This window comes from Pelobates fuscus, chromosome 1 (genome assembly GCF_036172605.1).
Source record: "Pelobates fuscus isolate aPelFus1 chromosome 1, aPelFus1.pri, whole genome shotgun sequence".
NCBI classification, from domain to species: domain Eukaryota; kingdom Metazoa; phylum Chordata; class Amphibia; order Anura; family Pelobatidae; genus Pelobates; species Pelobates fuscus.
This window is the reverse complement of record NC_086317.1, coordinates 14202613-14226523: the sequence shown is the minus strand read 5'-3', so window position 1 is coordinate 14226523 and position 23911 is coordinate 14202613. Positions and strand designations below refer to the sequence as shown.

Here is a 23911-nt window from a genome sequence, read left to right as displayed (position 1 = left end):
GAGTGAACATCTATACGGACTCCAAATATGCGTTTTTAACCACTCATGCCCACGGAGCTTTGTATAAAGAAAGAGGACTACTGAATTCAGAAGGCAAAGAAATCAAATACGCAGCTGAAATCCTACAACTATTGGAAGCAGTGTGGGAACCGAAAGAAGTCGGTATCATACATTGTCGAGCGCATCTGAGAGGAGATGGTGATGTAACCAAGGGAAATCGGATGGCAGATAGTGCAGCCAAGCGTGCTGCTGAATCAGGAAGACAGGAGTATGTGGGGCATATAGCTGCTCTTATACCAACTCCACTGTCCCAATGGACTCCAGTTTATACAGCTCAAGAAGAGGAGTGGTTAAAGACTGAACCAGGAAAGTATTTGGAGAACAAGTGGTATCAGCTAGAAGATGGAAGAATAGTCATACCAGCATCACTAGCGGTAGAAATTGTCCAAAATTATCATAACGGGACACATTCTGGGAGAGACAGTACTGAAGAATCTCTCAGAAAACATTTCTACATACCAAGATTGTCCAACTTGACTCAGGCCATTGTACGAAGATGTGTAACGTGTGCTAAAAATAATGCAAGACAAGGACCAGTAAAGCCACCAGGAGTCCAGTTTATGGGGGGACTCCCCATGTCCGATCTACAAATAGACTTTACAGTGATGCCTAAATCGGGTGGACATCGTTACCTGCTGGTAATTGTGTGCACCTATTCAGGCTGGGTAGAAGCATGTCCTACTCGTACAGAGAAAGCAGGAGAAGTTGTGAGATTCCTGCTACGAGAAATAATACCCCGATATGGACTACCCTGTTCTATAGGATCGGACAATGGTCCAGCTTTTGTTCATCAGTGCCTACAACAACTGACTCATATGCTTGGTATAAAGTGGAGGCTTCATACTGCATATAGACCCCAGAGCTCTGGTAAGGTAGAGAGAATGAATAGAACTATTAAGAACCAGTTGGCTAAAATGTGTCAGGAAACCCAACTTAAGTGGAACGTTCTCTTACCCATAGCTCTATTGCGAATCCGCAGTACCCCTACTAGAAGGATGGGCCTCTCTCCTTTTGAAATCATGTATGGGCAACCACCTCCCGTACTTGGTAACTTAAGGGGGGATTTGAGTCAGTTGGGAGAAGGAATTACCCGGCAGCAGGTTGTAGAGTTGGGTAAGACTATGGAGGAGGTACAGAAATGGGTACAAGATAGATTACCTGTGAATATTTATCCCCCTGTTCATAGTTATCATCCAGGAGATCAAGTGTGGATTAAAGAGTGGAATAATGTACCGTTAGGGCCCAAGTGGAGAGGTCCTTATGTTGTTCTTTTGTCTACCCCTACAGCGATAAAAGTAGCCGAAGTGACTCCGTGGATACATCACTCCAGGGTTAAACCAGCAGCAGTCGATTCTTGGCAAGTTACAGCAGATCCAGAGAATCCCTGCAAGATCCGGTTAAAACGCACTACTCAGTCGGAGTGACGAGGAATTATTGTGGATTACAAATTTTATTATTTTTGGGATTTGGTGCGTGAGTGAGAAGGCCATAATAAAGCCTGTCCGCCCACCGACGTATAGTTTATAAGCCAGGGAAAGTCTCGAAGGGACTCCTGTGAAGACGAGCAGAACTCCATTCCCTGCAGCCCTTACATCCTGGAAGCTGAGGTGCCTTCGCACGGACGAAGACTGAGGATGACGGCGAAAGATGTGTTTTTGATAGTGTTTATTTATATGTGTTTTTATATTCAGGAAGGTAGAGGTACCGACACTCCTAGTTGTGAGGTATGCATTAAGACTACGAGAACAGGTAACCATATTTCCCAAACCCTAATTTGGCATTCACAATACGAGTGTAAAGGAGATGTATCGAGATGTAGGTACTTAAATATAGACTATAGTGTGTGCCATTTAGGAGTAGGAGAACCTAAGTGCTTCAAGTCCGGAGTATCAACCTCGTACAATTTGGTTGACTCTCAGGAATGGAGATCCTCAGGGGACCCTAATTAATAAGACGGTGTTAGAATCCGTACATTCTTCGGGTGTTCTGCTATTTGATGCGTGTAAAGCAATATCGAGTGGTAGAAAGCCGTGGAATGTATGTGGGGATCTTAGATGGGAGAGGACGTATGGGTCTAATGATAAATATATTTGTCCCAGTAGTAAAAATAAATATGTGAGTCCTAGATGCCCAAATAAAGACTATAACTTCTGCCCATATTGGTCTTGTGTGGGGTGGGCGACTTGGGGACAGACAGTAGACAAAGACATGATAGTGACTAAGTTGCCGACTAGCCCATATTGTAAGTCTATGGAATGTAATCCCATCCATATACTTATAAATAACCCCGATAAGTTCTTAGACAAATATGGCAATTTATTTGGGTTTCAAATATACGGGACGGGTTTAGATCCTGGGACAGTATTGTTTATAGGGATAGAGACTGATACGGTATCCTCCCAAACTCATCAAGTATACCATTCCTTTTATAAAGAGATGAGTATAGATAATAAGATCCCCCATAATGCTAAAAACCTGTTCATTGATTTAGCCGAAAGTATTGCCGGTAGTCTTAATGTTACCAACTGCTATGTGTGTGGAGGTACTAACATGGGAGACCAATGGCCTTGGGAAGCAAAGGAGGTAATGTCCGGTTCTGAGGCAGTTGAACAATTAATATCTTCACAAGCCGATTATCATATGAGTGTTAGAGGTAAATCTGAGTGGAGATTAAAGACCTCCATCATAGGTTATGTTTGCATAGCAAGGAAAGGAATAATGTATAATACTTCTGTAGGAGAATTAACTTGTCTAGGGCAAAAAGCTTATGATGATGATACAAAGAATACAACTTGGTGGTCGGCTTCAAATGTCTCAGAACCACCTAACCCGTTTGCTAGATACGCCAATTTAAAGGATGTGTGGTTTGATTTATCCATCACATCTACCTGGAGAGCCCCAGCAAATTTGTACTGGATCTGTGGTAAGAAAGCCTATTCGGAGTTGCCACAGGACTGGGAAGGGGCATGTGTGTTGGGTATGCTCAAACCATCCTTCTTCTTGTTACCGATTGAAACAGGTGAGACTTTAGGTGTTAAAGTGTATGATGTGAATCATAGGAAGAAAAGGGGACCCATAGAGATAGGCGCCTGGGAAGATGATGAATGGCCTCCCCAGCGTATCATAGATTATTATGGGCCAGCCACGTGGGCAGAGGATGGTACCTTTGGTTACAGAACCCCTATTTATATGCTCAACCGTATTATAAGATTACAGGCGGTGGTTGAGATTATTACTAACGAAACATCACAAGCGCTCAATCTTCTAGCGAAGCATAACACCAGGATGAGGACGGCAGTCTACCAAAATAGATTAGCCTTGGATTACCTTTTGGCAGTAGAGGGAGGTGTATGTGGGAAGTTTAACCTGAGCAATTGCTGTCTTCAAATAGATGACGAAGGGCAAGCAATAGCTGAGCTTACTAGCCATATGGTTAAACTAGCGCATGTGCCTACTCAGGTATGGAAAGGGTATAATCCAAGTAGTTGGTTTGGTAGCTGGTATGAGTGGTTTGGAGGGCTTAAGGCAGTGGTAGGTGGAGTCCTACTGATTTTAATGTTGTGTCTACTCCTGCCGTGTCTTATACCCTTAGTAGTTAGGTCTGTGCAAAGCCTGATAGAAAATATAGCAGAGAGGAAGGCTGCTGCACAGATAATGGCAATTTATAAATATAAGGCTCTAGAACAGGGAGAACCAATGCAGGAAGATGAGTGTTAAAGATTCACATCATAAGATAAGTCTGGTCTGGTTCAAGGTAACTTGCGGTGTATGCAAACCAAGGTTAAGTGATGCCTCAAGTAATTGTGAAATATCAAGAGGCATCAAAGGGGGGAATGTGGTGGAATCTCGGTAAAAATAAATTTAGTAGGCCGAGATTACCACGTGGCATGTGTACGTGCATATGCTGACGTATCGATCAGTTGGTTGCACGAGGCAAGATACGATCAGTAGTGTACGGAGCATGTGCAAGAATACAGGATGTAGTATTCCCCCTCCTCCATTGTGCTGGACAAGCCATGCGGTCAAACAGGAAGTTAATTCTCATTTGTGTTGATTGGTTAAGAGAATGTGCGGGTGGAGCTTAATATGGGAGGAGTTATGTGCCTATATAAGGAGCCTGCACTATTGTCCGGGGCTCAGAACTTGTGGTATTTTGGTGACGCTAGTCCCTCTGAGTCCCGATCGGTGATCCAATAAAGAATCTCTTCCTTCCTGAAGAAACCTGTGTCCATCTCTCTGTGCTTCGCTTCCGTCAGTTTCTCCGGTATCAGCACTGGAACTGAGGGAAAGTGAGTAAATCTCTATTTTTTACAATAAATACTCTATGTATCTTTGTGATATATGGTGTATTCCATGGGAGCAATTTCAGGAAAGTTAAACTTTTCATTACAGGTTCCCTTTAAACAGTGAAGTTTGATGACTTAATAATTGATTAATTTAGCGCTCGGGAGATGAGTTTCAGATTTCTTCCAATTCAACAATTTTGGACTAAACTTTGAATGTAAGTTACGTACCCAAAACCAGCCAATGTTTAGCCAAAAAAAACCTTCAAAAAGTGTTAAATTGACCCCTGGCACACTGCGCTGTTTGTGGGCTCCTGATTGGTTGACTTACAACTCTCCCTGACACCATTCAGAGCACATACTCACCTCCCAGCTGCTCAGAGTCTGGAAGAAGAAATAGAGAGCAGCGGCCCAAACAATAGCCGTAGCGAAGATACAGAATAGCGGCAGTGGCTGGATCTTCTCGGAGCTGCGGAGCTGTACACAAGAAGCACACTCACAGTGAACGAGCATTGGTCATACAGGAACATTAATTCATAATATGTTATCTCCTCTACAGACTAGATATGTGATATGTAACATAGACACACTGCTACAATGTATATTGGTATACAGCACACACTTGTACACACAGCTTTACCTTCATTATGATGTAAAACGCCAGGTAGAGCAGCAAGTTACAGATAAAGATCCCCAGCAGGTAGGAGGCAAAGTCTCGCGGGCGATAGACCAGCCCAAATATGGCTCTGAAAGATGAATGGACGTCTCAAACAAATGTGTTTAAACACTTATGTCACTAAAGCCTATGCTATTATTATATCAGACTGATCCCATTTCCAGAACTAAGAATCCCCTCTGCAAAGAAGACAAAACAAACCTCATATTGTTTCACCCTCTCTAACAAGCCATTACAAAGTAAATATCTACCAACGATATCAGACCAGAATAACTGCATATTCTTGGTCAATGGGTAAACCAGATGTGGACTCCCACTCTCTGTGCCTTCAGGAGTATTAGCTGAACCTCATGGAAGTAGTTTATGAGAAGTTGAAATCATAATTTGGGGATACTCTCTCTAATGCAGAAGGGGCTACCTCTTGTCCCCTTGGTTGGAAATCCTAAGTTACGGAGTCCCCCATACAGGTGAATCTTGTCTGAGAATTCCTGTGTGGCCAACTTTGTCTCTTTTGGATTTTCAAACTCTGTTTATCTAGAATTCCAGTTTGCCTTCTGATCAGGCCATATTTTCGGCCAAACGAATGCAAGAATACAGAGAATTCTGAATGTTTTAGAGAAGACAGTGGTGGCTCCCTTAGTGTTAGTCATGGGGTAAGGATACTTACAAGGACCAGTTCACAACGTTCCCCAAGACTAGTAGAACCATCCGATCCTGGAGACAAAATGAGAGGGAGACAGACATATATTGATTTACTAAACGGCACACCAGATTATTAGACTCCTTGTGCTCTGCCCGAGATAAAACAAAACACAATTCACTGAATGAACATTTAATAAAAAGACATTTGGCTCCTCAATATGGCCCGATTTTCACAAGCACGAGTGTGCAGATTGTGGTCACAGACTGAACATTTGGTCAGAGATCTTATTTTCTGTTTCCTAGTCTTGGTAGATTCCAATTTTATTATTTTGTTGACTATTATTTTTACCCTGATCTATAGAAGAATTTCAGGTGAAGGTGACTAGACATTACCAGATGCTAAATACTGATGACATCAGAAGGCAGTTGTTGCCTTTTTTTTTTTTTTTAATTCTTTATTTTATTGTGGAGATTCAACAAAAATGTCCGCATTGCCACAACAGCTTTTGTAGACACACATAGTAACAAGCATCAACATTGCAATGGCTTAGATAGGCCTAGCACATTTTATTTATTAAGAGTATAGTCGTGTTGTCTATTAGTATGTCTGACATGTCCAAATCCTGAGGGGTCCGTAAGTGTGCCTTTTGTGTGTGCGTATCTGGGCATGTGTTGTGTTTAGTAGATCTGCATGAAAACAAGCCATACAGGTGTACTGTGATGCGGGGTGCACCCCGAACTGGTACATGACTCTTACCCAAGGTTTTCCCCCTGTCCCCATGTGTATGTCGGTAGCTGCGCCTGCTGATATCGTTTAAGGGGGAGAGTCAGGAGCAGGCACGGTAGGGAGTGCTTCTGGTCGTCAGTGTGTAAGCGTTCCCCGGTAAGGGGTGTAGTGATTTTCGTTGTGGGGCCGTCTCGGGTGTGTGGAGGTTAAGCTAGGTGGACCTGTACGAATTGTTTTTGTCTATTAGAATGCAACTTGGGGTAACCAAAAGTAAATGGGAGGAACTCGGAGGTTAACAGTATAAGAGTTCAGATAGGAACAGAGCGGGATCATCATGGGCTGGGAGGTCATTCCCTGGGGATTGCGGTGTCGGCAGTCCGTGGGGTTGTGTAACAGGAACCTTCTCAGCTTTATGGTTCCTCAGGTTTTCTGTCGTTGGTGTGGTGGTCGGGTGGGCGCCCCTGGGATGAAGTCAGCGACAGCGGCTGGATCCAGTCGGGCGAGGTCTGAGCTCTCTCCTCCAGGGGGCAACATCAGGCCTGCTGTGCGTAGGTGTGCGTCCAGTTCAGGGTAGTTTCGGGCTCGGTAAGCTCTATCTTGGTACGTGAAGCTGAGCATGTTCGGTGTCCCCCATTTGTATTGGACGTTCTGCTTTTTGAGATGTTGTAGAAGTGGTTGTAGGGTCTTGCGCCACTCCAGGGTGCTTTTCGTCAGATCCTGGAAGAGGGATATCGTGGCACCTTCAAATGTCAGGGGGGGTTTCCCCCGCGTAGCTGCTAGCAGTTGGGCCTTATCTTGCAGGGTTTGAAAGCGGAGTATCAGATCTGTATGTGCTGTGGTTGGTGCCGTTGCGGGCTTAGGTAGACGGAACATCCCGTCTAGGCGCACAGCTTTAGCCTGTTTGGCCGGTAATAGGTCAGCCAGCAGGCGCCTAACGAAGTGCGGCAGGTCTGTTTGGCCTATAGTATCCGGGATGCCTCGAATCTTAATGTTGTAGCGCCGTCGCTGGTCTTCCAGCGAGTTAATCCGGTCGTTTGAGACTCTTTGTAGTTTCTGCACATCCTCCAGCGCTTGTTCTAGAGATGCTATCCTCGCATCCTGGGCGCAAGTTGAGGCCTCCAGCCTCGTGACTCTGGTGGTGACCCCCTCCACTGCTTCTTTTATGCAGGCCTTACTCCTGAGTAAGGAGGCAGTGACTGGCTCCTCTGTAGGGGTATTGGAGGGCTTTGTTTTGGGCGGTGGAGCAAGTGCCATACCTTCTGCGGGATCTATGTAGAAATCGTCCGATGAGTAGGAGTAGCCGTCCTCTCCCGCCGCCATCTTGTCCCATGCGGACTTCTGCAAGCGCCGGAGAAGTTCCCCGATGTCGTGGGTGGCGGGGTCTCGCTCGGCTCTGGGTTTCTTATTTTTCTGACCCATGGTTATTCCCGTGTCGGGCGTGGGTGAGTGTGCTCGGGTGGCTTCGCAAAATCTCCCTTTGGGCTGTATTTTGCGGTTTCTGGCGGGGAGCTCCTGGTGAGTGCCTGTTTCCTTTTAAATGTCAGACCAGTTGCTTTGACCCTGAGCCGAAGAATAATTTTGATATAAAGTCTCACAATGAAAGGAACAAACACCAATCAGGAGGATTTATTCATTACATACTGAATTGCAGCAAAATTAAACGGAATTCCACAATGTAGTGATTAGAACAGAAAACCCTCTGATGTATAATAACTTGGCCCTGTTATAATACGCACAACGTTAAATATCAATTATCTGGACAAGGCACCATAGAAAATCACCTATAATTTGATAACCTTTTTTTTTCATGGGAGGCTCTGTTTTATTTAAATATATTTAGCAAATGTCATCTTAAGCCATTTCAGTCTAGGCATGAAAAGTACAGAGATACTTGTTTCTATATTTCTCCTCTTCTCTGTCTGTTATCTCTATGCTGACTGCCAGCTGCAAATTACACTTGGATGACGCCCCCCCCCCCCCCCCCACTAACAACTACTGCTGTATATAGTGGTTATGGTGCATAGTGTTCCGTTAAAATTCCAAGTTACCATGACAGGTTCACATTAAAGATATATAGCATTCGGGGGCGGGGCCGGACCGCCGAGCTGGATGGCCGCAAGACAGATCAGCTCCGACAATTTAGCTAAATTTAAGCCACGAAACCATGATTCTGGAAGGCAATACTGACCAGCAGCGGCAGCCCTCGATGAGCGTGGGACACTGGATCCAGGGAGAGGCTGGCTCCTTGAGCTGCAGTCCCTTGGAGGAGAGACCTTCGTTATCCCAGTGGAGGCCTACTCCGGCGGTGAGCGGGACAGACGGCCGCTGCTCCGCTATCCCGCCTAACGGTGCCCACCCAGGGACCTAGGCCCACGAGGAACTGGCCCAGTTTCCCCCCCTCTGGGCCGGGTGATCCCGGCCCACACCCCGGGGCCCCAACCACTACAAAGCACTCAGGACAAAAGCGACATCACCACTGTGACCCGCAGCCTCCATTAAGGATGGCGGAGGCCATGTGCGCCAGTGCCTATGGAGAGGGACTGCAAACTATCTCCCTGCACCACTTGAAACCTGCGTGGCTCACAGACATTGCCAGACTTAACACCCGCAGCAGCCAGCCTGGCACACGAACTCAAGTGCCCAAGCATGATGCTCACCTTATGACACTCACCATAAGACACTGGAGCCAGGCGGAGGGGACGGAGACACAGCCAAGCGTCACACGTCATCGGAACACAGCCTGCGACACCTTACTCTCCACACAAACCAGCCTCCCATGCTAGATGCTGCAAATCACTCTCAGACAGCCACAAAGCATCACCCGACGAAAACTCCTCAACGGCTCTGGACCCGACGAACAGACCAGCCTCTTCCACTGCCAATCTGGCGCAGAGACCCGAAATGCCTTACTGTGATACAGAAGCACAGGATAACAACGGAGGGCATCAGAGGCATCAGAGGCATGGAACACCAGCCTGAGCAACCAACTCTGTCAGGGACATTTTACTTCCTACAACACACTCCTCTTCCCGAGCCTTGGAATCGGCTGACCGGTGACTTTCTGATGGGCATAAGCCTGCTGTCTAATATTTAAGCGTTGAAAGTGTTTAGACAGCCACTATTAGCTCTGATTTATCCTAATCTTCTTTTATATGCCATGCTCTTGTGTTTATGCTATTTATTAATTTAATTTTTTCAGCTGTCATTGTGCAGGGACCAGTGATGAGGTGAACGTTAAGCTCTAGACCCAGCCTGTTCTCCGTCTCATATATTATATAATGCCCATTCTCCATGTGTAACATGCTAGATGCATACTGGAATTGTCCCTTCCCGAAATGTAGACACAGTAGCTTAACTAAACCAAGTCCACACTGACCATCGACATCATTCACGGATTAGCCACTATACAGGATAATGGCGCTGTGTGCTTACGGGCAGGGGGGAGCGGGGTTTGTTTGATTATCTCCGTACAGTTTTTATAACAACGGGTAACCTACTCGGCAGCTAAGCACTTGTAGGTAGACCCCCCTTGCTGCCACTATAGTATTATACTGCTGTACCGCATACTGAATGTCGCCAGCCTGGGACCTCCCTGGGGGCTTACTCTTGTATCCAATCTTTACTTACCATTCTAATGAATCTGCCTTAGACCTTCTTAGACACAGCTCTATTTGCCATAACTTACTGTTGAAAGCAGGTCTTAAGATATAAACTGTTGTTATTCCCTATAATATAAAAATGTGCTGTTTTGATATGCCATGTAAATGATTGTTGCTGCATTGCTTGCTTCAGCTATCGTGGCGAAGTAAAGCTGTTTGTTATTCTAAGCACAAAAAATAAAGAATAATAAAAAAAAAAAAGATATATAGCATTCACGTTTACTTGTAACTAATGTGCCACGATAGCATGTTGGCAGGTCCACTATAAAGGTATACTTACAGACAGTGAGATACAGTGTCTCTTACCATGTACATCGGGCGGTTACATTGCCGTATGCAGTCTGTGTACAAGACCTGAAAGATCCGACGGAAGATTCCAAAATCTGTGAGAAGAGGACAAAGTGTAAATCATGAGTCACGGCATTACACGCGGTAAGTATACAATAACACGCTATGTGGTACGCTGTGAGTAAATAATAACACGCTATATGGTACGCTGTGAGTATATAATAACACGCTATATGGTACGCTGTGAGTAAATAATAACACGCTATATGGTACGCTGTGAGTATATAATAACACGCTATGTGGTACGCTGTGAGTAAATAATAACACGCTATATGGTACGCGGTGAGTAAATAATAACACGCTATATGGTAAGTGGTGAGTACATAATAACACGCTATATGGTACGCTGTGAGTAAATAATAACACGCTATGTGGTACGCTGTGAGTAAATAATAACACGCTATATGGTACGCTGTGAGTAAATAAAAACACGCTATATGGTACGCGGTGAGTAAATAATAACACGCTATAAGGTACGCTGTGAGTAAATAATGACACGCTATATGGTACGCGGTGAGTAAATAAAAACACGCTATATGGTACGTGGTGAGTACATAATAACACGCTATATAGTACGCGGTGAGTAAATAATAACACGCTATAAGGTACGCTGTGAGTAAATAATAACACGCTATTTGGTGCGTGGTAAGTAAATAAAAAAACGCTATGTGGTACGCGCTGAGTATATAATAACACGCTATAAGGTACGCTGTGAGTAAATAATGACACGCTATATGGTACGCGGTGAGTAAATAATAACACGCTATATGGTACGCGGTGAGTAAATAATAACACGTTATATGGTACGCGGTGAGTAAATAATAACACGTTATATGGTACGCGGTGAGTATGTAATAACACGCTATATGGTACGCTGTGAGTATGTAATAACGCTATATGGTACGCTGTGAGTATATAATAACACACTATATGGTACGCTGTAAGTAAATAAAAACACGCTATATGGTACGCTGTGAGTAAATAATGACACGCGATATGGTACGCGGTGAGTAAATAATAACACGCTATATGGTACGCGGTGAGTAAATAATGACACGCTATATGGTACGCTGTGAGTAAATAATGACACGCTATAAGGTACGCTGTGAGTAAATAATAACACGCTATATGGTACGCGGTGAGTATATAATAACACGCTATATGGTACGCTGTGAGTAAATAATGACACGCTATATGGTACGCGGTGAGTAAATAATAACACGCTATATGTACGCTGTGAGTATATAATAACACGCTATAAGGTACGCTGTGAGTAAATAATGACACGCTATATGGTACGCGGTGAGTATATAATAACACGCTATATGGTACGCAGTGAGTAAATAATGACACGCTATATGGTACGCTGTGAGTATATAATAACACGCTATAAGGTACGCTGTGAGTATATAATAACACGCTATATGGTACGCTGTGAGTATATAATAACACGCTATATGGTACGCTGTGAGTAAATAATAACACGCTATATGGTACGCTGTGAGTAAATAATGACACGCTATATGGTACGTGGTGAGTACATAATAACACGCTATATGGTACGCTGTGAGTAAATAATGACACGCTATATGGTACGCTGTGAGTAAATAATAACACGCTATATGGTACGCTGTGAGTAAATAAAAACACGCTATATGGTACGCTGTGAGTAAATAATGACACGCTATATGGTACGCTGTGAGTATATAATAACACGCTATATGGTACGCTGTGAGTAAATAATAACATGCTATATGGTACGCGGTGAGTAAATAATAACACGCTATATGGTACGCTGTGAGTATATAATAACACGCTATATGGTACGCTGTGAGTAAATAATAACACGCTTTATGGTACGCTGTGAGTAAATAATGACACGCTATATGGTACGCTGTGAGTAAATAATGACACGCTATATGGTACGCGGTGAGTATATAATAACACACTATATGGTACGCTGTGAGTATATAATAACACGCTATATGGTACGCGGTGAGTAAATAATAACACGCTATATGGTACGCTGTGAGTATATAATAACACGCTATATGGTACGCTGTGAGTATATAATAACACGCTATATGGTACGCTGTGAGTATATAATAACACGCTATATGGTACGCTGTGAGTATATAATAACACGCTATATGGTACGCTGTGAGTAAATAATAACACGCTATATGGTACGCTGTGAGTAAATAATGACACGCTATATGGTACGCTGTGAGTAAATAATAACACGCTATATGGTACACTGTGAGTAAATAATGACACGCTATATGGTACGTGGTGAGTAAATAATAACACGCTATATGGTACGCTGTGAGTAAATAAAAACACGCTATATGGTACGCTGTGAGTAAATAATGACACGCTATATGGTACGCTGTGAGTAAATAATGACATGCTATATGGTACGCGGTGAGTATATAATAACACGCTATATGGTACGCTGTGAGTAAATAATAACATGCTATATGGTACGCGGTGAGTAAATAATAACACGCTATATGGTACGCGGTGAGTAAATAATAACACGCTATATGGTACGCGGTGAGTATATAATAACACGCTATATGGTACGCTGTGAGTAAATAATAACACGCTATATGGTACGCGGTGAGTAAATAATGACACGCTATATGGTACGCTGTGAGTATATAATAACACGCTATATGGTACGCGGTGAGTAAATAATAACACGCTATATGGCACGCTGTGAGTAAATAATAACATGCTATATGGTACGCGGTGAGTAAATAAAAACACGCTATATGGTACGCTGTGAGTAAATAATGACACGCTATATGGTACGCTGTGAGTATATAATAACACGCTATATGGTACGCTGTGAGTAAATAATAACATGCTATATGATACGCGGTGAGTAAATAATAACACGCTATATGGTACGCTGTGAGTATATAATAACACGCTATATGGTACGCTGTGAGTAAATAATGACAATCTATATGGTACGCTGTGAGTAAATAATGACACGCTATATGGTACGCGGTGAGTATATAATAACACACTATATGGTACGCTGTGAGTATATAATAACACGCTATATGGTACGCGGTGAGTAAATAATAACACGCTATATGGTACGCTGTGAGTATATAATAACACGCTATATGGTACGCTGTGAGTATATAATAACACGCTATATGGTACGCTGTGAGTATATAATAACACGCTATATGGTACGCTGTGAGTAAATAATAACACGCTATATGGTACGCTGTGAGTAAATAATGACACGCTATATGGTACGCTGTGAGTAAATAATAACACGCTATATGGTACGCTGTGAGTAAATAATGACACGCTATATGGTACGTGGTGAGTAAATAATAACACGCTATATGGTACGCTGTGAGTAAATAATGACACGCTATATGGTACGCTGTGAGTAAATAAAAACACGCTATATGGTACGCTGTGAGTAAATAATGACACGCTATATGGTACGCTGTGAGTAAATAATGACATGCTATATGGTACGCGGTGAGTATATAATAACACGCTATATGGCACGCTGTGAGTAAATAATAACATGCTATATGGTACGCGGTGAGTAAATAATAACACGCTATATGGTACGCGGTGAGTAAATAATAACACGCTATATGGTACGCGGTGAGTAAATAATAACATGCTATATGGTACGCGGTGAGTAAATAATAACACGCTATATGGTACGCTGTGAGTAAATAATAACACGCTATATGGTACGCTGTGAGTATATAATAACACGCTATATGGTACGCGGTGAGTAAATAATAACACGCTATATGGTACGATGTGAGTAAATAATAACACGCTATATGGTACGCTGTGAGTATATAATAACACGCTATATGGTACGCTGTGCGTATATAATAACACGCTATATGGTACGCTGTAAGTATATAATAACACGCTATATGGTACGCTGTGAGTAAATAATAACACGCTATATGGTACGCTGTGAGTAAATAATAACACGCTATATGGTACGCTGTGAGTAAATAATAACACGCTATATGGTACGCTGTGAGTAAATAATAACACGCTATATAGTACGCTGTGAGAAAATAAAAACGCTATATGGTACGCTGTGAGTAAATAATGACACGCTATATGGTACGCTGTGAGTAAATAATAACACGCTATATGGTACGCGGTGAGTATATAATAACACGCTATATGGTACGCTGTGAGTAAATAATGACACGCTATATGGTACGCGGTGAGTAAATAATGACACGCTATATGGTACGCGGTGAGTATATAATAACACGCTATATGGTACGCTGTGAGTAAATAATGACACGCTATATGGTACACTGAGTAAATAATGACACGCTATATGGTACGCGGCGAGTATATAATAACACGCTATATGGTACGCTGTGAGTAAATAATGACACGCTATATGGTACGCTGTGAGTAAATAAAAACACGCTATATGGTACGCGGTGAGTAAATAATGACACGCTATATGGTACGCGGTGAGTAAATATAAACACGCTATAAGGTACGCTGTGGGTAAATAATAACACGCTATATGGTACGCTGTGAGTAAATAATGACACGCGATATGGTACGCGGTGAGTAAATAAAAACACGCTATATGGTACGCTGTGAGTAAATAATGACACGCTATAAGACATGCGGTGAGTAAATAATGACACGCTATATGGTACGCTGTGAGTATATAATGACACGCTATAAGACATGCGGTGTGTAAATAATAACACGCTATATGACACTCAGTTTTGTATTATGTCAGAATTCATGAACACACAATAGCACATTATTACCTTATCATATTCGGATAAGTGGTGATTTGAATAAAATAATTTTTTTTACTATGGCTGCCCCTATACAGCCCAGAAATTCACAAATACGTATTTACTACAGAATAATGCACAGAGAAGCTACAATACATGTACTGTTTCATTTAAAGTAATAATAAATACAAAAAACATTATGACAGTTTCATTTTAAAGATTATATGGTAGTCTTCCATTATTCTACTTGGAAAAGTGATTTTTACATTTTAGTGACCACATGCAGCCCCATCCAGTTTGTCATGTGATGCTCCACTCGGGCTTAGTAAGGCATTGTGCACTGTGTCTTTTAACACCAGAAGGTACCTTAATGTGTCCTTACTAGAAACCATGGATTCGAGTATTTAGTAAATTGTTTGATGTTTGTGTTTTCCATGCGGAATATTCCATATGGGATTCATCGAGCGGATACACAGTTAGGAAACACACAGAAACAAATCATTACCTGCGTTAGACACGTCTGATATGAGGAAGCAGAGAGGAAGGGAGAGAGGCACATGGTAAGACTGGCATTACCACAATCTACGTCATTCTGCTTTCAAAAACAACAATTCTTTTCAGTACCAAAATCAAATAATTGGTACAAAAAGATTTCACTATGAGCATGCATTCATTAGACAATTAATACAATAAAATAAAAAGATTACTGGTTACCCAGAAGCCTCTTGGGCTCGCTGTCTGCTGATATTATTTTAAAGTCTCAGCAGGAGGAAATACATTAGTAACCAATCACACAGACAGGGACTCCACCAGGGCAGTATAGTCTACACGCTGGTCGCGGGCCTGATTGATGGCTGGCATACACATGAGGCAGTTGAATGTCATGTAGCATGGTTGAGGATATAGAAGTACCTCCCCACACCGTGCTGGGCCCCTGACAGATTGAACACCTTGACCCTGACTGTTCCCTGTGCGACTACGCTGCTCTGGGAGGAAGCAATGTAATAAATAATGTAATTTCACGGGGGTGAGAAGGACACCACCAACTCACCCCATCCTGCGTCCACAAGACCTCAGAGAAACCACCCTCCTGCACACAAAAAGTATCCAAACGAGAGTGTGAATAAAATATTTAATTTCTGAGTCGGTGTGTATGTCAGTATTTGTGTGTCAGTGTGTATATGTGTGTGTGTATCTGTATGTGTTAGTGCGTATTGTGACGGGACCGCTGCCTGTCCGTGAATTGCCCTTCCTTATATTATGTTTGTTCTCTCCATCCTTTCGTATATTATGCCCGCTCCCCATTGGAGAGTACCTCCATGATGGAATTAATTCGCCTCCCGAACGGGGACCATCCCCACATTTAGAATGTTAGTTTAGAACCTTCACACCTCACAACATAAAAATCAAACTGCAAACCGCAAGGGAAACAATTAATGCGCACTCCCCATGGCAGCCGCCATGCGTACAGACGGACGCCAGCCAAGAGGAGCGTTCGTGGATTGTTTCCAGACTCGTTCGTTTCCCGGGGGAGCATTCATACCCAAAAGGAGACTCTTCCCTTGTCTTGGTTTCACACCAGGACCTCGCGAACAGAGACTAGCTGGTCGAGGGACCAAGGCGAGGATCCCTGAGATTGGTGTGGGCACTTCTGAGGCACTAGCGAGCTCTCATGAGCTTGATGGACAAAGAGACCAGCTCTTTTCCCGCGGGCGGGCTTTTCTGTGCCTGGGAGACAAATGGACTGTCCCTTTTTCACGTGCCTAGACTCTTGGGAAGAAGATTCCTGGCGGTTGGCGTGGGGAAACCCAGAGATTTAGTAACGGGCTCTGGGGACAAAGAGAACGGAGTCCCTTCCTGTGCTGGGACCTCGGTGAGGGGGAGGATTGTGGAATGTGTCTTTCTATGTGTGTGTGATCCACCCCTTGCACGGGCTATGCATAAAAGCCATTTGTGGCCAATAAAATTGTGTTGTACCTCTAGAACTAGGTCTTGTCCAGTTACTGGGGGGGAAATGGGTCTCGTTGCAGCTTAAAGGGACTCTCCAGTGCCAGGAAAACAATCCGTTTTCCTTGCACTGCAGGTCCCCTCTCCCTCAGTTACTTACCAGAGGCAGCGACATGTCCCACGTCGCTGCTTCTTCCTCCGCTGCCGCTCCTCCTCTTCATTACGTCGGCCGGTTGGCGAGACTGATCCTGCCCGCCGGCCCGGGAGACCTAATGCGCATGTGCGGCAATGCCACGCATGCTCATTAGAGTTCTCAATAGGAAAGCATTGAAAATGCTTTTCAGTGCTTTCCTGTGGGGAATTGAGCGACGCTGGAGGTCCTCACACAGTGTGAGGACGTCCAGCGATGCTCTAGCACAGGTTTTCTGTGCTATAATTGTGTGTATCTGTGTGTGTCAGTATGTATATGTGTGTGCCAGTGTGTATATGTGTATCTGTATGTGTTAGTGTGTATATGTGTGTGTCAATATGTGTGTTAGTATGTATATGTGTGTGTCAGTGTGTGTTAGTGTGTATATGTGTATGTCAGTGTGTATATATGTATTAACAGGGTGTGTCACTGTCATACGCTCAACATTGGCATCTTGTGTGGGTCACTGGTGGGAGGGGTAAAAGAGAGTGGGCCGGTGATGAGAGTCACATCACCGGTGCTGCCCAAAGGGTGCAGGCCAGTCTAGCGTGAATTCATGGCAAACAGGTCAGCTATCTGCAGAGTCTTGGTTCCCTGAGTGTGTCTAATGAGGCGCTCCCATTACACTTTCTGGGCACAGTTCACTTGTGTCTCCGACAAACTGGACACCAGGAACAAAGCCAGGACAGGACCCTGAAATTAGTACTCTCCCACTGAAACTGGGACGGTTTGGAGGCCTGCGCTGCTTCTGCAATTAGAGCATGCAGAGTGTGGAGAATGGAGTAATAACAAAATTTTCTAAATGGTTGTTTTGGCCAAAAATGACCACACAGGTTTGGCGATTCCAGATAAACTCCCAAGAAAATATGATTTTTCCAGACTGATCTTACCGATCTTGAAACGACCCATATAGTAGATGTGAGTGCTGAGGGCGAGCGAGCCCATCACATGGATGATGGAGAAGATGATCCAAAACCAGACGTGGTCTTTTCCAAAAACCTGGATAGTAAAGGATTGAGAATGAGAGAGGCTGGAAGTGTAAATTAGCTCACAAAATATCTGTTAGAATACGAAACAAACCATTCCCTTCTGTTCCCTCAACAAACAAATTGTGTGTTTCCACAGACTTTCTTTTTCCTGCTTTCTCCATATAATATTTTCGTGGCTCAGTATAAATGTTGTAAATAATGTTTTTTTCTGCCCTGGTGTTAAAGTTACTCACCACACCGAGGACCGCCAGGAATATAACAAGGGCGAAAGAGGCGTAGGCTGCATAGGCGCTTGCATTGATGTCGGGGTGACGGGTCTGGTACAACTTCAGCATGCACAGCCCAGCAATCATGTACATGAAGGAGGTGTCTGTGAAAAGAAAATAAACAGGAATGACTGCCAAGTGCCAACCTGTTTCTGCTCTCTGTTTGCAGCCTGGCATCCTTGGCATTGCACAACTACCCTGAAAAAGGTAGATAAAGGGCATTTCTACTGTCATGGAAACCAAAGCTGCTGATTGTTCCACTTTTAGACCTTTATTCTCTATCTGCTCTTTATTCTCCAGGTCTGTCTCCTTTGTAGTGCACGTCAGTACAAATCATTTAACCCTAAGTTCTTCGTCTTTATCAGCATGTCTCGGTTCTGCCAAACTCCACTAATACCTCAGTCCTTTGCCACTTGTTCTATCTCCGAGGATATGTCTGCCTTGTTGTATTATTTTAGAGTGATTAAAGAGAATATTGACAAGTGAGGAACCTCTATCTTCTCCTTACCAAACTGGAAGTTGGAGTAATTGGGGCAGACGTGGTAACAAGCACTCAAGACCCCCTCCATGGTGAGAGCGATTCCCATCGTGTAGAAAAGTCCAAAATGTTTGGGGATTCCATATTCCTGCAAGAAGGAGGGCAACAGGTGACGACCTTAGACATCTCCCGGGTTCATGATAATAAACGGAGGACAAAGAGTGACCAACCACTTTGGGCATCTTCTGCGTCCACAATAACTCAACTCCAGTCAATGTATGGATAATGAAAGGAATATGTAACTCTGGTTCTAGCGTATGCATTCCAGATTCGCCGTGTTTCCTGGACAACCATCATTTCTCTATATAGCAGTCCAGTGCGGTAATGGTGAAATAAGTAAACCAATTAATGCACTGTCTGTGTGGATTACACCGTGTTTTATAAATTGATCTCCTTCCCACAGCACACCAATGCTTCCTACAGCAGGGCAGCGCATGCATGCCCTGTCCATCAATAAGCAGAAGTGATGTGTGTCCAGGAATACGTGGTGGATCTGGCAAACACATGGGGTTTTAATCTGTAACAAACCGGAACCTGCATTAAACATTTTAGTCAAAATAGCTCGTTTGGAAAAATTCTCCAGATCAGCTGTCCTCACAAATTATGTGTTGCAATATGTTTTACAATTCACAGTCCAGTGAACAAACCCCTAGCAGTGAGTTTAGTGTTATCTGCACATGTATTTCATCCAAGTCATTGTTTGAATTAAATTTCAAATAAAAAAGGAATCTCCTGTCTGTGATGGAAAGGCTGGCTGATTTAATCGCCATCATGCTTTGCGTAGAACCTGGTAACGGACAGACCAAGATGTGGGTGTATTTATACTTAAATAAAGGTCATTTCCCAGAGTTTGCTTTGGAAATAAAAGAAAAAAATGAAACACCTTTGGAGTCCTAGAAATGATATATATATTTTTTTCTCACTGTAAAAAGACCACATTCTCATTTGGCATTACAGCTAATAAATAAGAATTATATTCCGGCTCACTTTCTAAATGTCAAATGACAATTCAGCCTCTATCATTTCTTTAAGGTTTCTACGTTAGAAAAATAATCAGAGGAGGGACAACAGAAAGAAAAGGATTAGTACTACTGACGTGTTCAGCATTCGCTTAAAAATAACCTCTCGGTTGATCAGACACAGTTACCGGATACGCAGGACTTTTATTCCACAGTAATGAAAATAGCCAGCAAAGGTCACAGCATTTATCTGGGCGTTTCAAAAATCAACCTGAGTATTAACTTAAAGAATTAATGGTCTGGTGAGATAAGCAACGTCCTGTTTAAAAACGTTCCTCATCCTGGTTTTACTGCTTTGATAAGCCTTTTGTTTTTTGGGTAAAATGGCAGCATTGAGCTGCTGAAAAAAAAAACAAATAATTTTACTGCGTTCTGATTGGAACCTGGTGATATCAGCCAATCAGAAAAAGATACAATGTCAAAAAATGTCTGTGAGCAATAAATACACATATGAGAGTAAAATAATCAGGACCGCTCCTGGTCTATACCATAGCATAGATGTCCTTTGACTCCACCAGGTTGCGATGTAGGAGGTCCCGGCGTAGCACGATGAGCAGGAAGAGAAATCCAAGCAGGACGTGTCCCATGTTACTCATGACATTGTTAAAAGCGCTACATAGGGACGGGAGAAATGAACAGAATTATTAGATTAGGGGTAGCACAATGTTGTAATTAAAAAAGGATTTTAATATTTTAGACCAAAATAGTTGAAATGGACCAGTTCTCCAAGTGAGTTATTTACTAAAATCTGAATGCAGTCTGGATCAGTACAATCACTTGTAATAACTGAATTACAACCAAGTTTGCAATTCTCCTATTTACTAAAGAAAAGGAAATATGGTTGAAATACGGTTATTTTAATTGAATGAGCAAATCCTATTTGGTATCATCAGCAATGATGTAAAACATATTTGTATTTTATTTCATCAGATTTCATATTTATCTCCTTACTGGTGGTAGATGGAGAATGCACAGCTATCAGTGTAAGAGTGTGTACAATGTATCGGAAGAGAAAGAGTGTCTGCCTGCAGGGGGAGAGCACATTGATTGGTAGAATACAAAAAAAATGGTTCAGCGCTAATCAACAGAAAAGGGCTGCAACCATAAAAAGGGGAATCCCTTCTAAACCCTTTTAGAGAATATACAGAAATAAAAAGATAAAAAAAGGGCTAACGCCAATAGACAATATATAAAAAAAATAAACAGATATTTGGAGTCAATGTAGACGTTTTAGTCTTTAGTACAGCAAGGACTTTTCTTTGGGTAGGGCAGCTGTCTTTATTTTCTTGTTTATGTATATAGAAAGACAAAAGCAGAAAGGGTGGAAATAGTGTAATACGTCAAATCTACTTATTTAATAAAAAATGACCGTATCACACTCACATTTTATGGAGCGATAGACAGCTCTAGCGTGTATAGCGTGTGGTGTTATAATCCCCACTTTTAAGATTTAAGATTATACCACCGCACGCTATACACGCTAGAGCTGAATAAGGCTCTATAAAATGTGAGTGTGATACGGTTATTTTTTATTACATAACTAGATTTGACGTATTACACTATTTCTACTTTTTCTGCTTTTGTCTTTCTATATACATAAACAAGGAAATAAAGACAGTTGCCCTACCCAAAGAAAAGTCCTTGCTGTACTAAAGACTATAATATCTACTATCACATTGACTTGTTTCTTGTTTGTTCCAAATATCGATTTATTTTTTTATATAATGTCTATTGGTGCAGCCCTTTTTTAATCTTTTTATTTCTACATTGATTGTTAGTATAAACCAATTAACACAACCCACAGTGCTATGGGACATCTACGCCTTCCTGTCAGTATAATATATATGTTATACTAACTATCGATGAACTCCATCCTGATATAATAGAAGAAAGGCATGTCTACTATTGAGCCCACGACCTCCCTACCTCCAGCAGTGCCTATGGTAACATTTCTCTCAAATTAAGCGACAGGGCAACTAATGACAGACAGACAGACAGACAGACAGACAGTCATATAGGTGTAATTTTTTGGATATATTGTGTATTAATATTGTTTTTGTATTTTATTGTACCCTATTGTATCAATGCAATGTTTTGTGGACCCAGGACATACTTGAAAACAAGAGAAATCTCAATGTATCTTTCCTGGTAAAATATTTTATAAATAAAAAAATACTTTTAATGTTATTCATTCTAAATACTGTAACATTAACAAGCCATAGTCTCGGGACACTTACCTAAGAACACCAAGTGGGTGCGCACAGAGGAAATTATAAAAACAGATGTCTTGATTCCCGGTGACATTTACCACCTGGTGGAGGAAGGATCACATGGTATTTACAGAGATAATAATAATTCTAATTCTGGGATAAGAAATCTCTGGTTTGAACCATAACAAGAAAAGGTCACAACCTTATTGGGTTTCTCAACTGATATCACTGGAATCAAGCAGGCCCTGTTCATTCAATGTTTTCCAATTAAAATGATATGAAAATAGCCAGTAATAGCAACATATATATTATCCCATTTGGAGTGAAATGGGAGATGCATGGTCTTATTAAACCAACGGTGTTTCTCTAAATCAGTGGAATAACTCAGCATACAATAAAATAGCGATGATAAATTACACCAAATATGTCCGGAAATTAACCATTTGGAAGTTAAACTTTTGTGTTTAAGTTCCTTTTAAGGAATATTTTTAGAGGAAAGAGGCATGTTATTGTTTTACCCAAATTATTAAGTCAACCAATGTTAAACAATATATTATTTGTTATAAAATGCACTGTATTAACTTTATTATTTTACTAATGTTGCAAATGAAAATTTTGATCCAGAAAGGGTACAATCAGCTTATATTTCCTTCTAATTCACTAAAGGCCGGATTTACAAACAATTTAGTCTCAATTAGGTTCAATCCAGGGACTGGCCTGACATACACTATATTCACAGCAACTTATCCCAAAACAAAAGTGAGTCAAAAAGCTCAGGAATGAAATCATAAATTATTCTGAAACTGGTTCTCTGCCTTTATTATCTGGACATTCCCGTAGCGCTGTAATTAAAGGGGCGACACTATAATTACCAAGGGGACAATCGTTAATATCCCATTAATCTTTACAGGGTTTTTATTTAGCATTGTGCCTGATTGCTACTTGTGGAATCTGAAAATATGATAAATGCATCCATTATATTTTGTGCAAACGTTTTGTCCGATCAGACCCCTTTATAATCTACAACCGAACAAATTGACCATCCTGGAAATATTCAATGAATACGATTCTACAGGTAAATCTTGGAAGATTGATTTTTCCGGGTGTGTACATTTGGTCTTTTTGATAAGTCTAGTATTTATTTATTTGGAATTTCAGTTGATATTCAAGGGCAACTCCCTTAACTGCCGTAAAAATAATAATTTGGGCCAATTCTTTGAAAACTGTCTGTTGTCTGATAGCTGAATATTATTATTATCACGACTTACCGTCTGATAGGTGATAACCAGCTGGATGACGGGTAAAGCGTAAAACACAGCGATGGTAATGATATTCCTGGGGGAAGAAAAGAAAAGGATCAGAGAACATTATCTATTGGTTAAAGGAACTTAACATGTATAGCTAAACATTTAAATACATAAAGGGAATCAACACAGTAAAGGAGGAGACTATATTTAAAAGAAGAAAAACTACCACAACAAGAGGACATAGTCTTAAATTAGAGGGACAAAGGTTTAAAAATAATATCAGGAAGTATTACTTTACTGAGAGGGTAGTGGATGCATGGAATAGCCTT

At 41.9% G+C, this 23911-nt stretch overlaps 1 protein-coding gene across 3 annotated transcripts in view; it reads right to left on the bottom strand.

Annotated features, from left to right (window-relative positions):
- SIDT1 (SID1 transmembrane family member 1) overlaps positions 1–23911 on the bottom strand; it is a 217480-nt gene that overhangs the window by 12837 nt on the left and 180732 nt on the right. For 2 of the 3 annotated variants that reach the window (XM_063446333.1, XM_063446326.1), the window contains exons 15-25: positions 23604–23670; positions 22363–22436; positions 20614–20737; positions 19077–19194; positions 18536–18672; positions 18204–18312; positions 15682–15696; positions 10354–10430; positions 5687–5733; positions 4984–5089; positions 4710–4820 (exon numbers count right to left, since the gene is read on the bottom strand). In XM_063446333.1, the coding sequence (XP_063302403.1) occupies positions 4710–4820; positions 4984–5089; positions 5687–5733; positions 10354–10430; positions 15682–15696; positions 18204–18312; positions 18536–18672; positions 19077–19194; positions 20614–20737; positions 22363–22436; positions 23604–23670 (985 nt within the window). The remainder of the gene's footprint in view (positions 1–4709; positions 4821–4983; positions 5090–5686; positions 5734–10353; positions 10431–15681; positions 15697–18203; positions 18313–18535; positions 18673–19076; positions 19195–20613; positions 20738–22362; positions 22437–23603; positions 23671–23911) is intronic. The other variant, XM_063446335.1, reaches the window with a different exon arrangement.